Source organism: Neoarius graeffei, chromosome 25 (assembly GCF_027579695.1).
Source record: "Neoarius graeffei isolate fNeoGra1 chromosome 25, fNeoGra1.pri, whole genome shotgun sequence".
Taxonomy (NCBI): Eukaryota; Metazoa; Chordata; class Actinopteri; order Siluriformes; family Ariidae; genus Neoarius; species Neoarius graeffei.
The window spans coordinates 12,426,314-12,442,638 of record NC_083593.1 but is presented as its reverse complement, the minus strand read 5'-3'; the positions used below and the strand labels follow the sequence as shown (position 1 = coordinate 12,442,638).

The 16,325-nt window shown below is 43.6% G+C and overlaps 1 protein-coding gene across 2 annotated transcripts in view; it reads right to left on the bottom strand.

Annotated features, from left to right (window-relative positions):
- Nucleotides 1-16,325, bottom strand: part of LOC132873125 (cAMP-specific 3',5'-cyclic phosphodiesterase 4D-like) — a 372,176-nt gene that overhangs the window by 127,531 nt on the left and 228,320 nt on the right. Inside the window, exon 1 of one of the 2 annotated variants that reach the window (XM_060908384.1) lies at nucleotides 2,308-3,381. The exons of the other annotated variant lie outside the window; for it this stretch is intronic. Within the exon in view, the coding sequence (XP_060764367.1) occupies nucleotides 2,308-2,393 (86 nt within the window). The 5' untranslated portion in view covers nucleotides 2,394-3,381. Of the gene's footprint in view, nucleotides 1-2,307; nucleotides 3,382-16,325 lie in introns of those variants that run through there. 2 annotated transcript variants of the gene reach the window in all.

Below are 16,325 nucleotides of genomic sequence, written 5' to 3'. Positions count from 1 at the left end.
TGCAGTTGTATATATTAACATAATGAGTGCTAGAGTTTCAAGTTTCAGACAAGCCAGTAAGTGTTTTAGAGGCCTATAACATGCTTTAGTGCCTGTAATCAGTTATATTATTCAAACAGTGGTCAGAAAAGAATTTTAATGGCATTCTGTTGTTGAATAATTGAGAGCACATGCCTGCACACAACATGGTGCAAGAGTGCTCGGCTTTTTTAGCACAGCAGTGACAAATATGGTCGAATAATCCCACCTCGTGTACGCCAGAAGACGTTCTTTCTTAACCTGTCATGACTAAAACCTCATCTCATCTCATCTCATTATCTGTAGCCGCTTTATCCTGTTCTACAGGGTCGCAGGCAAGCTGGCGCCTATCCCAGCTGACTACGGGCGAAAGGCGGGGTACACCCTGGACAAGTCGCCAGGTCATCACAGGGCTGACACATAGACACAGACAACCATTCACACTCACATTCACACCTACGCTCAATTTAGAGTCACCAGTTAACCTAACCTGCATGTCTTTGGACTGTGGGGGAAACCGGAGCACCCGGAGGAAACCCACGCGGACACGGGGAGAACATGCAAACTCCGCACAGAAAGGCCCTCGCCGGCTACGGGGCTCGAACCCAGGACCTTCTTGCTGTGAGGCGACAGCGCTAACCACTACACCACCGTGCCGCCTATAATAATAATAATGGCTGCTTTTTTTCTTGGTATATCAGATATACTGTATTCCCTTCAGCTAGCATGATAGTAAACTCTTCTTCGACTCATTCAATATCATGCTAGCTGAATGGAATATATCTGATATACCATGAAAAAAAGCCAGCCAATATTATTTAATTCATACACTTAACTGGCTCCCTATACATTAATATCAAGCATAAATCAAAATTAAATTAAATTAAATTTTCATTCGACTCAATCTGATCTCGAATTTCCAGAAAAAAAAAAAAAACAGCAAAATTTGACCCCTACTGTACATATTTCTTCGAACAAGCACTAATCCACCTGCTTTCATATGAAACCTTAGACTGAGTCTGACGCAGTGGGGATATTTGTTCCAATCCTCCCAGCCTGGAGGACCCGGGTAAAGATGAGGGCCGTATCTGCAGGCTAGAACTCATTGCATCAAAGCAGCAGGATGTGGATATACCAGTCCGGAGAGAGGTTAACTCCACCCTGTGGTGTGTAAACAGTGTCTACACTAACAGCAGCTTCGTACCCGTTAGAAATCATTGACGAAACATGGTTAACCTTCCGTTTACTTCCAACTAACTGGTTATTCTTTGTATGACAAATATATTACTGTATGTTTTGCAAACAGCTGTATCTTGAGCTTGTGATAAAATATAATAATAATAAAAAAAAACCTCTGACAGTGACGAAAGCGCGTTTTCCTAGGAACTGTTTGGAAAGTGCTTTACCGGTACATATGGGTGTAAATGTATAATTAACACACACTATGTGGCTGACTCTGGCGTGCCTCCCTTATTCTGTTTGTCTGGTCTTAAAAAAATCAAACACGACAGATCCTTCAACAAGTGTACAAGGTTATGTTGTGCACCGGTGTAACCCCATTACCGTACGTCCCAGTCTTACTTCTGGCAGCACGTCATTCTTGTAACCTCAGCAAGCACTCCTGTCGTCTTTGATTCGTTGAGCTTTCTAGGTCTAGCATAAACAGTCTGTTTTCTTTTACGTGACTTTAAATGCTTAAGTGATGACATTGCTCATACAAGGTCACCCGGTAGACCCTCACTCACCACGAACGAACTGTCAGAATGAGAGCGTGAGCAGGATACAGTGTATAAGACAGTGTCTATGTGATGGATTTCTGCAAAATCCACAGTCGTTTTTTACTTCGGTTGTATAACACTCAGTTTGACCAACTTCCCAAAGTAACTCCAGGGTCACCATGGTGCGTTTCGTACCAGACAATGCATTCCGGACCAATCGCTATCAAGTAATGTTCATTCTCCTGAATATTTAATGTGACTCTCCTTTTCTGGAACAGGCCTTTCAGCTGGAGCATTACTGAAGCACAGTGACTGAACACCGCCTATGCTGAAGGTTAGATGGGATGAGAAGAGACACGCCACCTCATATGATGTCTACTAATATAGGCAGCAAGGGTCTTCCCCCTGACTATGAGTTTTATTACAAATCTCCAAGCCAATACCAGATGAACGTGGTGTCTAGACAGGGTTGTTAGGCTGTGGCGTCATGATCTCGATCACGTCCGTTGCGTTATATTTTTATCCTTTTCGTTTTATTTTTCTTAGGCTCTTAGTACGAAGTTGCACTCACCATATCCACGAATGCCTCCTGAGCGGGAAATTATTGACTTGCATCATCGTGTGGTCCCGTCCTGTGTAAGTACAGCCAGTCTTCATTTAAGCCGAGGTGAGATCTAAATGGCTCGCTCATAAATTAAAATTTAAAAACAAACTCAAACAGGCCTACTCCCACTCCTTACATACTTTCTCTTAAATCCTTTTCAAAGACATGGTGATTGCTAGCACATGTTCTAATCCGTAGTCGAGTCCTGAAAAAACTCCATAAGGAAGTTATAAGGCAATAAAATCATCATGTCTACACTCAAGGATGTCAAATCAAACACAAAAAGACAAGGGGTGCTGAAAGAAAAGCAGCCTGGACACCCATGGAAGAGTGAGTCCAAACAGAAAGCAAAGTGTGCTAAAGAAGTCATCACTTTCCTGCTTTTTTTCGCGCAGAATTCTCTAGGAAATGATGTCAAGCGCATCCCATCGTGAAATCCCAGCAATGCCCTTCATTATTATTCCCGTACGCCGTCTTTCTGCCGTCGTCCAAACGAAAGGTGCCGTTTCAGACTGGAAGCTGCATGCTTGTGCATCCAGGAAGCCTGAGGAGGCACAAAGTTCCTTCGTTTAGGCTGTCCTGCAATGCGCTGGGATGCCATAGAGCAAAACAACAGGGCAGCTCCCACTCATACAATCCTCAAGCGGTAGAAATGCATCAAGAGTGAACGGAGTCTGCCTGCTCCACTCATGTACATCACAGCGTAAGCTATTGATCCTCTTAGCGCAGACAGCTCTGATTAATTCAGCTCTGCTTGCTGAAGGATGGGAGCCTTAGGGAAGACAGAGGAAACAGTGCAGCAGCAGGACCGAGGAAGGAGGGGGGGGGAGAATGTGTCATCTCAAGGCTGCCTGCTTTGCCTTGTCGTCTTGGAAGCCCATGGGTTCCAGCTGTCATGCCTGGTGCAACTGCAGACCCTGTGAGCGCTCCGAGCACGTGCTAATTCAACATACTCTAACTCATCCTGTGAGGTACCTCCCGGCGCTCTGGGAACTGGGAAATCCTAACTCCACTCACTCTGTTTGAGCTGTGCTGCAGAGCCGGCTCTAGGCTGCAGTGTGTTTGGGTTTGTGTGTGTGTGTGTGTGGGTGTGTGTGTCTGGGAAAGACTGTGTGACTGGATGTCTGAGTGTAAACGTCAAGGGGCCCCACGAGGGAGGTTCTGGCAGGCCAACGATACAGAGCAACTAACGGCTTAACAGCTACAAAAGCCTGCTTAAGAGAGAAGACAAAGGACATGGGTCATAGGAAGCAGACAAAACAAAAACAACTCATCCCCAGTGAAAGAATTCCCCCGACAAAGCAAAAAACAAAACCAACTATATGCTGACTGTACCGAAATGGAATAATCATGGAATGGATACACAAAGCCAGTGAGTGGATGCACACTCACTCACTGATATTATTATACAGATTTCTACTGGAAGATATTTGTGTAAACCAGCGGCCCCTCAGGGAGCCCTGACATGCTTTTCTCATGCCATTCGAGGGCAAACAAAGTGTAAACACGCTTTACAGTAAAGCTTGCCTCCACGAATTAGATTTCAAGATGACAGCCATCCACATTTAATATTTTCTTCAGGTGTTTTCTTAGGTGTAAGGTTTAGTCTTGAACCCTGATTTGGTTACCTTGTTTACGCAGGTATGAACACAACAACAACAACAGCTTGGAGACTAGAAATCAGAGTCTGATGAAAAACTCAGGATTGGCACGGTGGTGTAGTGGTTAGCGCTGTCGCCTCACAGCAAGAAGGTCCGGGTTCGAGCCCCGTGGCCGGCGAGGGCCTTTCTGTGCGGAGTTTGCATGTTCTCCCCATGTCCGCGTGGGTTTCCTCCGGGTGCTCCGGTTTCCCCCACAGTCCAAAGACATGCAGGTTAGGTTAACTGGTGACTCTAAATTGACCGTGAGTGTGAATGGTTGTGTGTCTATGGTGGGGTTTACATTAGACCGTATCAGCGGATCATCAGATTAACGTTTTTAAAACGATTAGCGTACACACAGCAACGCCAATACACGGATACGCTCGGCTCCGCAGGCATCCTGCGCTCCAAATCACTCCGCCCTGAACAGCGAGTGCCCTCTGGAGGGTGCGCACTCCGGCCCTGCGCAGCTCACAGAGCGCGCGAGTGAAGCGCACGAGCAGTGATTCGGGACTGAGCCGCTGTGTGTGTGATCCTAGTGCATATCGGGCATGCGCGTCACTTACCACTTGCAAGTGGAAGGATGGCAAGCCTAAAGACAAGCATAACTACACAATGGGCAGTATTTGCATCAGTATTTTCATACTTTTATACTCTTTAATGAAAGGTGATACAAGGCGGAAGTCCGCGCCGTTTTTCAGCAGTCGCGTCACATGACCAACGCCAGCGAATCAGGAAGGTGGATGTCACAGTGACGTTGTCCAGTGACGACACCAGCTAGAGCTCAGCATGTATTCTCAATGTTTACACAGCACCGGACCAGACACGATCTAGATTGAATACGTGGACCCTGGCGGATTCCCGTTTCCCGGCGTTTCCAGGCGTTTTAATGTAAACGGACAGTGCATCCGCGAAGAAAATGAGACAGATACGGTCTAATGTAAACTTGGCCTATGTGTCAGCCCTGTGATGACCTGGCGACTTGTCCAGGGTGTACCCCGCCTTTCGCCCATAGTCAGCTGGGATAGGCTCCAGCTTGCCTACGACCCTGTAGAAGGATAAAGCAGCTAGAGATAATGAGATGAGATGAATAATAATAATCAAACACCTCTTAAAGAGTCTGAACTAACTACAAGAAGTGAATCTGATATGTGGTGTATCTTGGCTTATCGGCATCATTGCTGGGTTGATTTCAAAGTTTTTTGATCAATGAATGAAAGTGGTTCTCTACACACCCCCAGCTAATCGTTTTTGCTTTCCGTGCCTTGTGAAAGCAACCCAAGGTTCAGAAACGCCACATGTCCTCACCGTCACGCCTTTAACACTTAGTCAGTACAACAGACTCTAATGAGCTTTATAGAATTAAGGATTTAAAAAAAAATGCTGTTCTTGGCTGTACCAAATCCTTTGGCTTGAGATGAAGAACAAAAGTTTGGCTTGACTGCCAAATCCAAATCACATGATGGCAGCAAGGATTGTAGATGTTATGATGGCGATACAAATAAACATTACACACTGGATGAGGCATCGGCCACTTTATATAGCGTGTTATATGAGTGTCGGTGCAATCATCAGACACTTGAAGTATCCAATCAACCTTATGACTGTCTGTAAACACTGCGATATCACCACAACAGAACAACTGAGCGGATGTCACCCCAGCTGCTCTTCACAGCGTGTTCACACTTTTGGATGGGAATGAAACCATAGCACATTCAAAGCAGCATGACTACACACCCTCTGTTTCTAATTTGAACGCTAACATTAAGTTTGTGGGTGGTGTAATGGTCATAAATAGTGAGGAGTCCAATTACAATGAGGTAGAAAAAAAAACCCAACAACAACAACAACAAAGTAATAGAAATAGTAATCATAAGTTCTTTTTGTTAAATTAAAACAAAAACTTTTTCTCATTTTCTTAAAAAAGCAACGATAATTATTTCCCCACATTGTACAAGTTTGGAGTAAAATATAATAGTCTATTAACTAAAATAAAAAAAAGAAAAAGTTATTTAAAAAAATAGGCCTTTTCTTTACCTTTTTATGAACATTTCTTCTATCTTCATTTGCTTCTCCTTTCTTTATCTTTAATCAGTCTGTCAAAACAGAGCTCAGATTTCTTGTTAATTTTATTTGTACAGTCAATCACACAGCAGCTCTTTCCCATTTTTGCTCTGGTTTTTTTTGTGCATTTTCACGACATTAGAGTTGTGTTACTTCCGCCTACAGTGAAGTCATGTGCATTCCCACTATTGTACATTATTGTGCTCTCTGCTGTCTAAATAACTCGATTACCGCTAGAAAAAACTAAGAGATTACACAGTCTGGTAATCATCTAGATTATTTTTTTTTCATCGATTCAAATAATCAGAAATGTGTATTTATGATTTATCGCTGCATGATATATCCTTACATGCCTGAGCATCAGCTATAAACAGTCTGTGAAGGTTCTCAGTCATCCAGGTCATCGTGAACCGTAGGTGCTAAAGAAGGCAACTGGACTTGCTTGAAATTCTTGAAGACGTTTCACCTCTCATCCGAAAGGCTTCTTCAGTTCTGTCTGACTAGTGGGGAGTTCCAGGTATTTATCCTCTAGTGGACCAAAAGCAACCCTAAGGAGAGTCGTTGAGGTCACATGGGTCGTTAACCCTCTGTAATCCTGTAGGTTTCAGGACTGTAATGTACGCATTTTAGCCAGAGAAGTTTGAAAGCGGAGTAAAAGCAGCCATGTTTGTCAACCTGGAACGACCATCACTGAACAGAGGAGGTGGTCTGAGACACCACTTATCAGCCACCTACAATGCAGTCCTTGGCACACTTCCCAGAAAACTGAATACACATCCACACCAAGACTCAGCTGATTTCAATAACTCACATGATGGCAGAGAGAGCCAGCAATCCACAGATCACCCTAACAACCCTCTAGGCTGCTAACACCGTTCACACCTGGCCTCCAGTGACCCTAATGACCTACAGGATGACTGAGGCTACATCCACACGACAACGGCAACGAGATGTTATTTAAAAATATATCGTGTCCAAATGGGCAACGATCAGTAAAATATCAGGTCCATATGGCAACGCAACGCTTGCTGAAAACGATGCAATACATATGCCACACCTCTAGGGGCGCTGTAAGACGGTCCCTTCGGAGACACCAGAACAATAGAAGAAGTAAGGACGCATGCGCATAAACTACTATGCGCGAGACTTCATATTAGCCACAAAGTCAGGAAAATCTGTTTGTAAAATTACATTATAATGACCAAATACAATGAAAAGTATTTTTCCAGTCTCACCTGTGAAAGGTAATCCCATGTGATCTCGTTTGGACGGTAAACCTGTTGGTACAGTTAAACGCACATGAATCTTTATTCTCCGCTTTGACCTATCCAATATGGCGGCGAGGATGACGTATGATTCTACGCGGAAGGCGGCGTCTTTAATGGTCCGGAATAAATTGAATGCTACACGTTGATGGATTAATTTGTTGTTTCTCACCTGTGAAAGGTAATCCCATGTGATCTCGTTTGGACGGTAAACCTGTTGGTACAGTTAAACTCAGCACATGAATCTTTATTCTCCGCTTTGACCCATCCAATATGGTGGCGAGGATGACGTATGATTCTACGCGGAAGGCGGCGTCTTTAATGGTCCGGAATAAATTGAATGCTACACGTTGATGGATTAATTTGCTCCTCTACGCCCTTTTTGAGGAATGTATTGTAGGAGTTAAACCAACATCTGAAGAGGTGAGATCGCTCCTTTTTTTCCCTATTTTTGCTGGCGGGATTGACTCTGCCCTAAGGGCAGAGTCTCTCTCTCTCTCTCTCTCTCTCTCTCTCTGTCTCTCTCACTTTGCACCATTACACAATAAATATTCACAGTGAAAATATTTTGTAAGCGCGTTTCATGAACCAAGTTATAGGATTTGTTGACAACTCGCATCGAGTTCGTTACACTTCTACCCAGCGTGAAGCACTCACAGTCATGTGGTTGTGACGTCATCGTAAACAAATCCGTTCTACTCATCCAGACGACTTCACAACGGCAACGTTGCCAGATCTTTCCACTCTGGAACCCATTCTCAAAAAGATTGCGTTTTGGGCACCCAAAACGCCGGTGCCGTGTGGACGCCAGGCCTAAACGATAAGCAATTGTATCGGAGTCACCTGAATCCGTTGCCGTGTGGACAGGGCCTGAGAGGGTCAACGACCCACGCGACCTCAACGACTCCTTAGGGTTGCTTTTGGTCCAGTAGAGGATAAATCCCTGGAACTCCTCATAAGTCAGACAAAACTGAAGAAGCCTTTCGTATGAGAGGTGAAACGTCTTCAAGGATTTCAAGCAAGTCCAGTTGCCTTCTTTAGCACCTATGGCTATAAACAGTCATTCCCTCATCAGCCTCAGTTTTATCTCTCTTTTGACAGACAAAAACACACAACTTGTCATGTGACCATACAACCCCAAAATCCTCCATCCTGAAGACTTAAGGTCACAGCTTCACCCTCTGACTGTTACTAATGCCATTTTTTTCTACCGCATGGTACCAGATCACCTCGACTCTACTCGCTTTTGGTATCAGGTGAAACTGGAAACGTTAAACAAACATCTCTTCGCCAAGATAAACAATCACACGTCTTTTTTAAAATCTGTTTACATAGCATATTGCCCATACCTACAAAAAAATACGCACTCCTTACATCTACATGAATAAAACATGAATAGCTTTGTGTTTTATATTGCAGCAGTCCTTCATTCAACATATTTTCCTTATCATTACTTTTTTATATTCGTCCGCCAACAAATCACCTCTGTTGAGGTGAACAGAATTAACTGCACATGTGCGAATTTAACCCTCTCATAACGTCCTTGTGATAGAGTCCCCCTGTTGGAGGTCCTTATCTAACGTGTACCAGTGGGATTGTGTTTATTTACGGACATCTCTGTGCCGCTCAGACGCTGGGTGTAAATGCCACAATGGGCGTCTCATATCTAGAGTCCCATCAGATCCCTGGGAACGTAGTAACAGCGCAGTGATCAGCCTGCAGAGCATTGCTCATTTAGAAGTGATCCTTCACTCCATAGTACTACAGCCAGCATTTTAGGATGAATCCAGGCATCATACATTACTTTGAAACAAATCCAATATTTGTTGGGTGAAATAAATCCAATAAATGCTTTCACTGTTACTGTCAAGTTGAATGTTTAATTGAGGACTTAATTTGGGACTTTCTGCAAATGCACTGTTACAAGAATGCATTTTCGACACAAAAGGAACTTAGGGTTTGAGAATTAGATACCATCCTTATGTGAACTAATTCTTACAGAGAGATCAGGTTTCTCACAGAAGTTAAACCACTTAACATTAACATGTTCTGGAAGGGTTATTGGATACAACCCCAACCAGAAATTCAGTTTAAGACGACGCTATCAGCCGCTCATGACCTTCGTGTGTAGTCACTCTGGGGTGTAACAGAATAAGATAACGAGGCCAGTATTTCCTCCCAAAGGCCCACAGGGCTCTATCTCTTCCTGCCCTGACCCTGGATGGCTTGAGTACAACTTCCCTATTACCACACTTTTGGCAGCGAGTAACCTTGTTGATAACAAACCCTAAATAAATACACACCAAACAAGAAGGGCACTTGGTAGAGTGCATACCTCCGCCAAGCCACATGGTTGGATTTGCATCAAAATCGAATCAATTGTTCTTTGGCCCATGGTTCACCTTTCCTCAAAATTTCATCAAAATCCGTTCACTACTTTTTGAGTTACGTTGGAAACAGATAAACAAACAGTGGTGAAAACATAACCTCCTCCAACAAAGTTGGCCGGGGTAATAAATACTGAAATGTTATTGTATTTGTGTTCCATTTTGTGTTGCCATGTCTATCCAAAAGCTTGCTAACATTACTTACGATCATTAACATGATGATAGCAACCCCCGGTGTTCAATCGAGGGATTTCCTCATAGTTCCACTCGGCAGTGTTTTATGTTTAGTAAGTGCATAAAAACAAGCAAACCATAAGGGATTCTTTATTTTCGCAATATTTGACTGTGTTAAAGAATTCCCATGAGCCTGTTTATTCTACATCATGCAGGTCTTTGTAGACTAGGTCTCGGTCTTTGTGCACTTATTGCATCCTGTTGTCGCTTCAGGCCATGTCCCAAATGACACCCTGAACCCTGTGGACCTCCTTTGGTAACCTCAGCATAGTGTGAACCTGTAAAGGAGCCCTCAGGTCCATATGGGTATGAAAATAGAGAATGGAATATTAGACAAACTTGAAGACAGAAGATAAACAAATAAAGAAAATCATCATCAGGACGTGTTGGCATTGTCGTAAAAAATTTCACTGGGGTAGTGTTGTGGGAATAGAAATAGTCGATTGTGGAAACTAGACGGAATTAGCAGACATGTTACACTTTTATGGGCGGAACAGTGGTGTAGTGGTTAGCGCTGTCACTTCACAGCAAGAAGGTTCTGGGTTCGAGCCCAGTGGCCGGCGAGGGCCTTTCTGTGTGGCGTTTGCATGTTCTCCCCGTGTCCGCGTGGGTTTCCTCCGGGTGCTCCGGTTTCCCACACAGTCCAAAGACATGCAGGTTAGGCTAATTGGTGGCTTTAAATTGACCATGAGTGTGAATGATTGTTTGTCTCGGTGTGTCAGCCCTGCGATGACCTGGCGACTTGTCCAGGGTGTACCCCGCCTCTCGCCCATAGTCAGCTGGGATAGGCTCCAGCTTGCCCGTGACCATGTACAGGATAAGCGGTTATGGATGGATGGATGGATGGTTGCACTTTTGTGGGTTAGCTGGTGATTTCTAGAATTCGACTCTGTCTAGTAGCTATAGTAAGCTGCCTGCAGAAGAACATTTGAAGATGTGGGCTGTGCATTCGGTCACTGCACAGATAAATCTCAGAGCTGCGAGTTGGAAAAGTAAACACACGTTGTTTCAATCAATGTGACTAAGGACCAAAAACAAAGCCCCTCAGATGCTACACTGGATGCTTACTCATCTCATCTCATTATCTCTAGCCGCTTTATCCTTCTACAGGGTCGCAGGCAAGCTGGAGCCTATCCCAGCTGACTACGGGCGAAAGGCGGGGTACACCCTGGACAAGTCGCCAGGTCATCACAGGGCTGACACATAGACACAGACAACCATTCACATTCACACCTACGGTCAATTTAGAGTCACCAGTTAACCTAACCTGCATGTCTTTGGACTGTGGGGGGAACCGGAGCACCCGGACACGGGGAGAACATCCAAACTCCGCACAGAAAGGCCCTCGCCGGCCACGGGGCTCGAACCCAGAACCTTCTTGCTGTGAGGCGACAGTGCTAACCACTACACCACCGTGCCGTCTACGATAACAATGTTTATTTTTAAAACCCAAAAAAATCCATATATTTAACTCTATTCAAACGTATGAAGTGTATGTCCGTTATTGGCTCCATGGCATGTACAGTATGATGATTTCATCTCCTTAAAAGCAGCAAAAGTAGATGCCATGCTGCTGTCAAGCCACTAGGTGTTAGTATGGAGCTCTAAGAAAACCATCATGTCAGCTGTTTCATGACGCAAAGGAGATGCCAGCCAGCCAACGCAACACTACCCTGACATGGAGTCTTTTATTCTCAGAACGCTTCTTTGATATTGAATAAACATCCCCTAGAAAAAATTTGCTCAGTACACTATTGGGTGTCATCACTATTTAGGTATACTACTTAGTGTGTATCGGACGCAGCCTTGATGAGTGATATTTGAGCAAAATGCAGCTGTGCACATTCATAATGTGAAGTTAATCGCACAATTATCGCCTCGTTCGTGACAAAGAACCGTGAATTAAATAAATAAATCGAGCAAACACTACGAGGTGAATCTGTTACACTTTATCGAGAACAGTGGGTTACATAACATGGCCTTAAAGTAAAGAAATACGGCAGGACTCCAGAGTTACATAATAGAGCACAAGGGGTGAAAAGGCCAGTGGAGTAGTGTGTGTATGTGTGTATGCGTGGGCATGTTTTTATATCTTGGTGGGCAATGGAAGGTCCTTACAATAAGAGTGAGACAAAAAGTGTGTGTGTAGTAAGGAGCTGTCTCCTGCCTTTCTCGCTCGCTGAAATGAGGAAATGTCAAGCGCTCCCAGTGCAGGTACACAGTGGAGCAGGAATAGAGGTCACATCTCAGCTCATACTGAGCATTCGAATCCTGACACCAGCCTCTCGCTGAGCTCACAAGTGAACACAATGCACTGCGACATGCAAGTGAATACACCGCTGCGTGCTTGAAACCAACATTAACAGCAACGGCATACTAAAATAAAGGCGTGTTATGTTCAGTTCGCTACGTAGCAGTAACCAAGACCAATGTTCTTTTGATTTTACAGCAAACCCCCCCCAACCTAATATACCTGAATATACATCTCATCTCATTATCTCTAGCCGCTTTATCCTGTTCTACAGGGTCGCAGGCAAGCTGGAGCCTATCCCAGCTGACTACGGGTGAAAGGCGGGGTACACCCTGGACAAGTCGCCAGGTCATCACAGGGCTGACACATAGACACAGACAACCATTCACACTCACATTCACACCTACGGCCAATTTAGAGTCACCAGTTAACCTAACCTGCATGTCTTTGGACTGTGGGGGAAACCGGAGCACCCGGAGGAAACCCACACGGACATGGGGAGAACATGCAAACTCCGCACAGAAAGGCCCTCGCCAGCCACAGGGCTCGAACCCGGACCTTCTTGCTGTGAGGCGACAGCGCTAACCACTACACCACCGTGCCACCCCTCTGAATATACATAAGTGTTTGATTTTATTTAATCTTCTTAATATAAGTCAAGTGTATAACTTCTGTATCTGTCAGTTAAGTTGATACTTTTTCTGAAAGCCTCTTCTTTTGTATGCTATAGTTATCAGTCCTCAGTGTTAAATGATTTTAGTATGAATACGGAGATGATTATAGGAAATCGCACGCTGATTGGTCGAAAGATTCGGATTATTTCTCGATAATCACCTCCAGCGACTCGGCAAAATGGCGGCCAATCGCGTCGTCACTTTTTAGTTCCCGAAAGCACTAAAGATGCTACGAAGTTTGGTCTAAAACTATTCAAAGGTAAGGTGGAATTGTGACTTATTTGATCGGTTTCAAAACAAAGTATTCTATGTGAGTCGGCATATACAACCCCGATTCCAAAAAAGTTGGGACAAAGTACAAATTGTAAATAAAAATGGAATGCAATGATGTGGAAGTTTCAAAATTCCATATTTTATTCAGAATAGAACATAGATGGCATATCAAATGTTTAAACTGAGAAAATGTATCATTTAAAAAGAAAAATTAGGTGATTTTAAATTTCATGACAACAACACATCTCAAAAAAGTTGGGACAAGGCCATGTTTACCACTGTGAGACATCCCCTTTTCTCTTTACAACAGTCTGTAAACGTCTGGGGACTGAGGAGACAAGTTGCTCAAGTTTAGGGATAGGAATATTAACCCATTCTTGACTAATGTAGGATTCTAGTTGCTCAACTGTCTTAGGTCTTTTTTGTCGTATCTTCCGTTTTATGATGCGCCAAATGTTTTCTATGGGTGAAAGATCTGGACTGCAGGCTGGCCAGTTCAGTACCCGGACCCTTCTTCTACGCAGCCATGATGCTGTAATTGATGCAGTATGTGGTTTGGCATTGTCATGTTGGAAAATGCAAGGTCTTCCCTGAAAGAGATGCCGTCTGGATGGGAGCATATGTTGCTCTAGAACCTGCATATACCTTTCAGCATTGATGGTGTCTTTCCAGATGTGTAAGCTGCCCATGCCACACGCACTAATGCAACCCCATACCATCAGAGATGCAGGCTTCTGAACTGAGCGCTGATAACAACTTGGGTCGTCCTTCTCCTCTTTAGTCCGAATGACACGGCGTCCCTGATTTCCATAAAGAACTTCAAATTTTGATTCGTCTGACCACAGAACAGTTTTCCACTTTGCCACAGTCTATTTTAAATGAGCCTTGGCCCAGAGAAGACGTCTGCGCTTCTGGATCATGTTTAGATACGGCTTCTTCTTTGAACTATAGAGTTTTAGCTGGCGATGGCGGATGGCACGGTGAATTGTGTTCACAGATAATGTTCTCTGGAAATATTCCTGAGCCCATTTTGTGATTTCCAATACAGAAGCATGCCTGTATGTGATGCAGTGCCGTCTAAGGGCCCGAAGATCATGGGCACCCAGTATGGTTTTCCGGCCTTGACCCTTACGCACAGAGATTCTTCCAGATTCTCTGAATCTTTTGATTATATTGTGCACTGTAGATGATGATATGTTCAAACTCTTTGCAATTTTACACTGTCGAACTCCTTTCTGATATTGCTCCACTATTTGTCGGTGCAGAATTAGGGGGATTGGTGATCCTCTTCCCATCTTTACTTCTGAGAGTCGCTGCCACTCCAAGATGCTCTTTTTATACCCAGTCATGTTAATGACCTATTGCCAATTGACCTAATGAGTTGCAATTTGGTCCTCCAGCTGTTCCTTTTTTGTACCTTTAACTTTTCCAGCCTCTTATTGCCCCTGTCCCAACTTTTTTGAGATGTGTTGCTGTCATGAAATTTCAAATGAGCCAATATTTGGCATGAAATTTCAAAATGTCTCACTTTCGACATTTGATATGTTGTCTATGTTCTATTGTGAATACAATATCAGTTTTTGAGATTTGTAAATTATTGCATTCCGTTTTTATTTACAATTTGTACTTTGTCCCAACTTTTTTGGAATCGGGGTTGTATAAGTGAGACAAGTCTGCATCCATTACATTTGCATGCTGCTTTTGAAGATTGAAATAAATAATTTTTAACACGATTTTTTTTTTAAATAATCACCTGTGTGTTTATACTCAAACAATTATCCACCTCAGATTCAGTGAATAATAACCTCAACTTCATCTCGGTTATTAATCACCGATATTCACTTCACCTTCAGGGAAGAATTGTTCAATATTTCTCTCTGTGATCGCTAGTTTAGGCTAACTCGCATACATTATATATAGCTAAAGTGTTCGGTGTTTAAATTTTGAAATGAGTAGCCAATAGGATTAATGCTGTCGTAGTATGTTTCCACAAAAACGTTCAAATGTATAAGTTCGCCTGGAACGTTCGCCGAATTTGAACGCACCTGTGATGGTGGACACACAAACCACTAATGTATAATTAAACTTTTGTATTGTTTATACTCTAATACTCTTCCTCAACTGCTCCGGTGTCCTAGCATGAATAATTCAAGGCAAGACAAAGCCGCGAGTGTCACTTCCTTTTTTCTTTTTCTTTTGCCTATCAGTGACAAAAGTCGACTTTTCACTATGTAATCTAATCCGTGACTTTAAAGTGCATATCCTGGACCAATTTCATTTTTTTTTATATGAAAGTATGTCCCTTTACACACTCATCCAGAAGGGTAATTTGATACACGTGAAGTAAGTGTATTATCGCCCAGCGCGTTCGTGTTGTTTACTTTTGTGTGTCAATAAATAACATTATCCATGTACCACACAAACACAGGAATACCTAATTTAGAGTATAGTCTCTCTTATTTCTTACCCTGGCAACAGTCAACTTGCGAATTGCCGATTTTCTCGGTCTTTTTCTCGGCTCTGCTTGGTCCTCGGCTTCGAGGGCCTCAGTGGATGCGGCACTTCGGCTTCTGTCAGGGGAGACGAACGCGGCTGGCTCCTTTGGTGACGCTGACACAGATGGAGACGGTGTTGCTTTGGGCATTCTGACAGATGGAGCTGCGTCTTTTTTCAGATCAAGTTGCCTCGCGAAGCCCATTTCCCACTGCAAATAGTTCTCAAAGTCGTCGGGCCTTGTGAAGTGAGCACCACAAATAATGCTGTAGTCTGTAGCATGTAGCCAATTTTCCCGGGTGCCTCGCACGAAGCGCTCCCATTTTTCTCTCATTGTCCGGTCTTTTGGGAAACGATGAGTACTAATCCCATCAAGATTGGTGTTGCTACACCCTCCTACGATACATCTGTTAACCATTTTAATAATTACGCGATAACGTTGAAGAAATTTGCAGAAAACCACCAGGTCGTTTTCTCATAAACAAACCAGCGCTGACGTAGGATTCAGAGGGAGGAGTCCCGCACGCGACGTCACGAAAATCACTGTTTGCCGGGAAATCCAAACGCCAAGTTTTTTCAGAGGCGGACCAATTCACCTCAAATGGCTCGATTTCAACTGAATTTTTCTGGTATTGCGCAAAGTAAAAAAATTGCACACAATGCAAAATGTGACAGATATTTGACCAAAGTTTAATATAAAATAG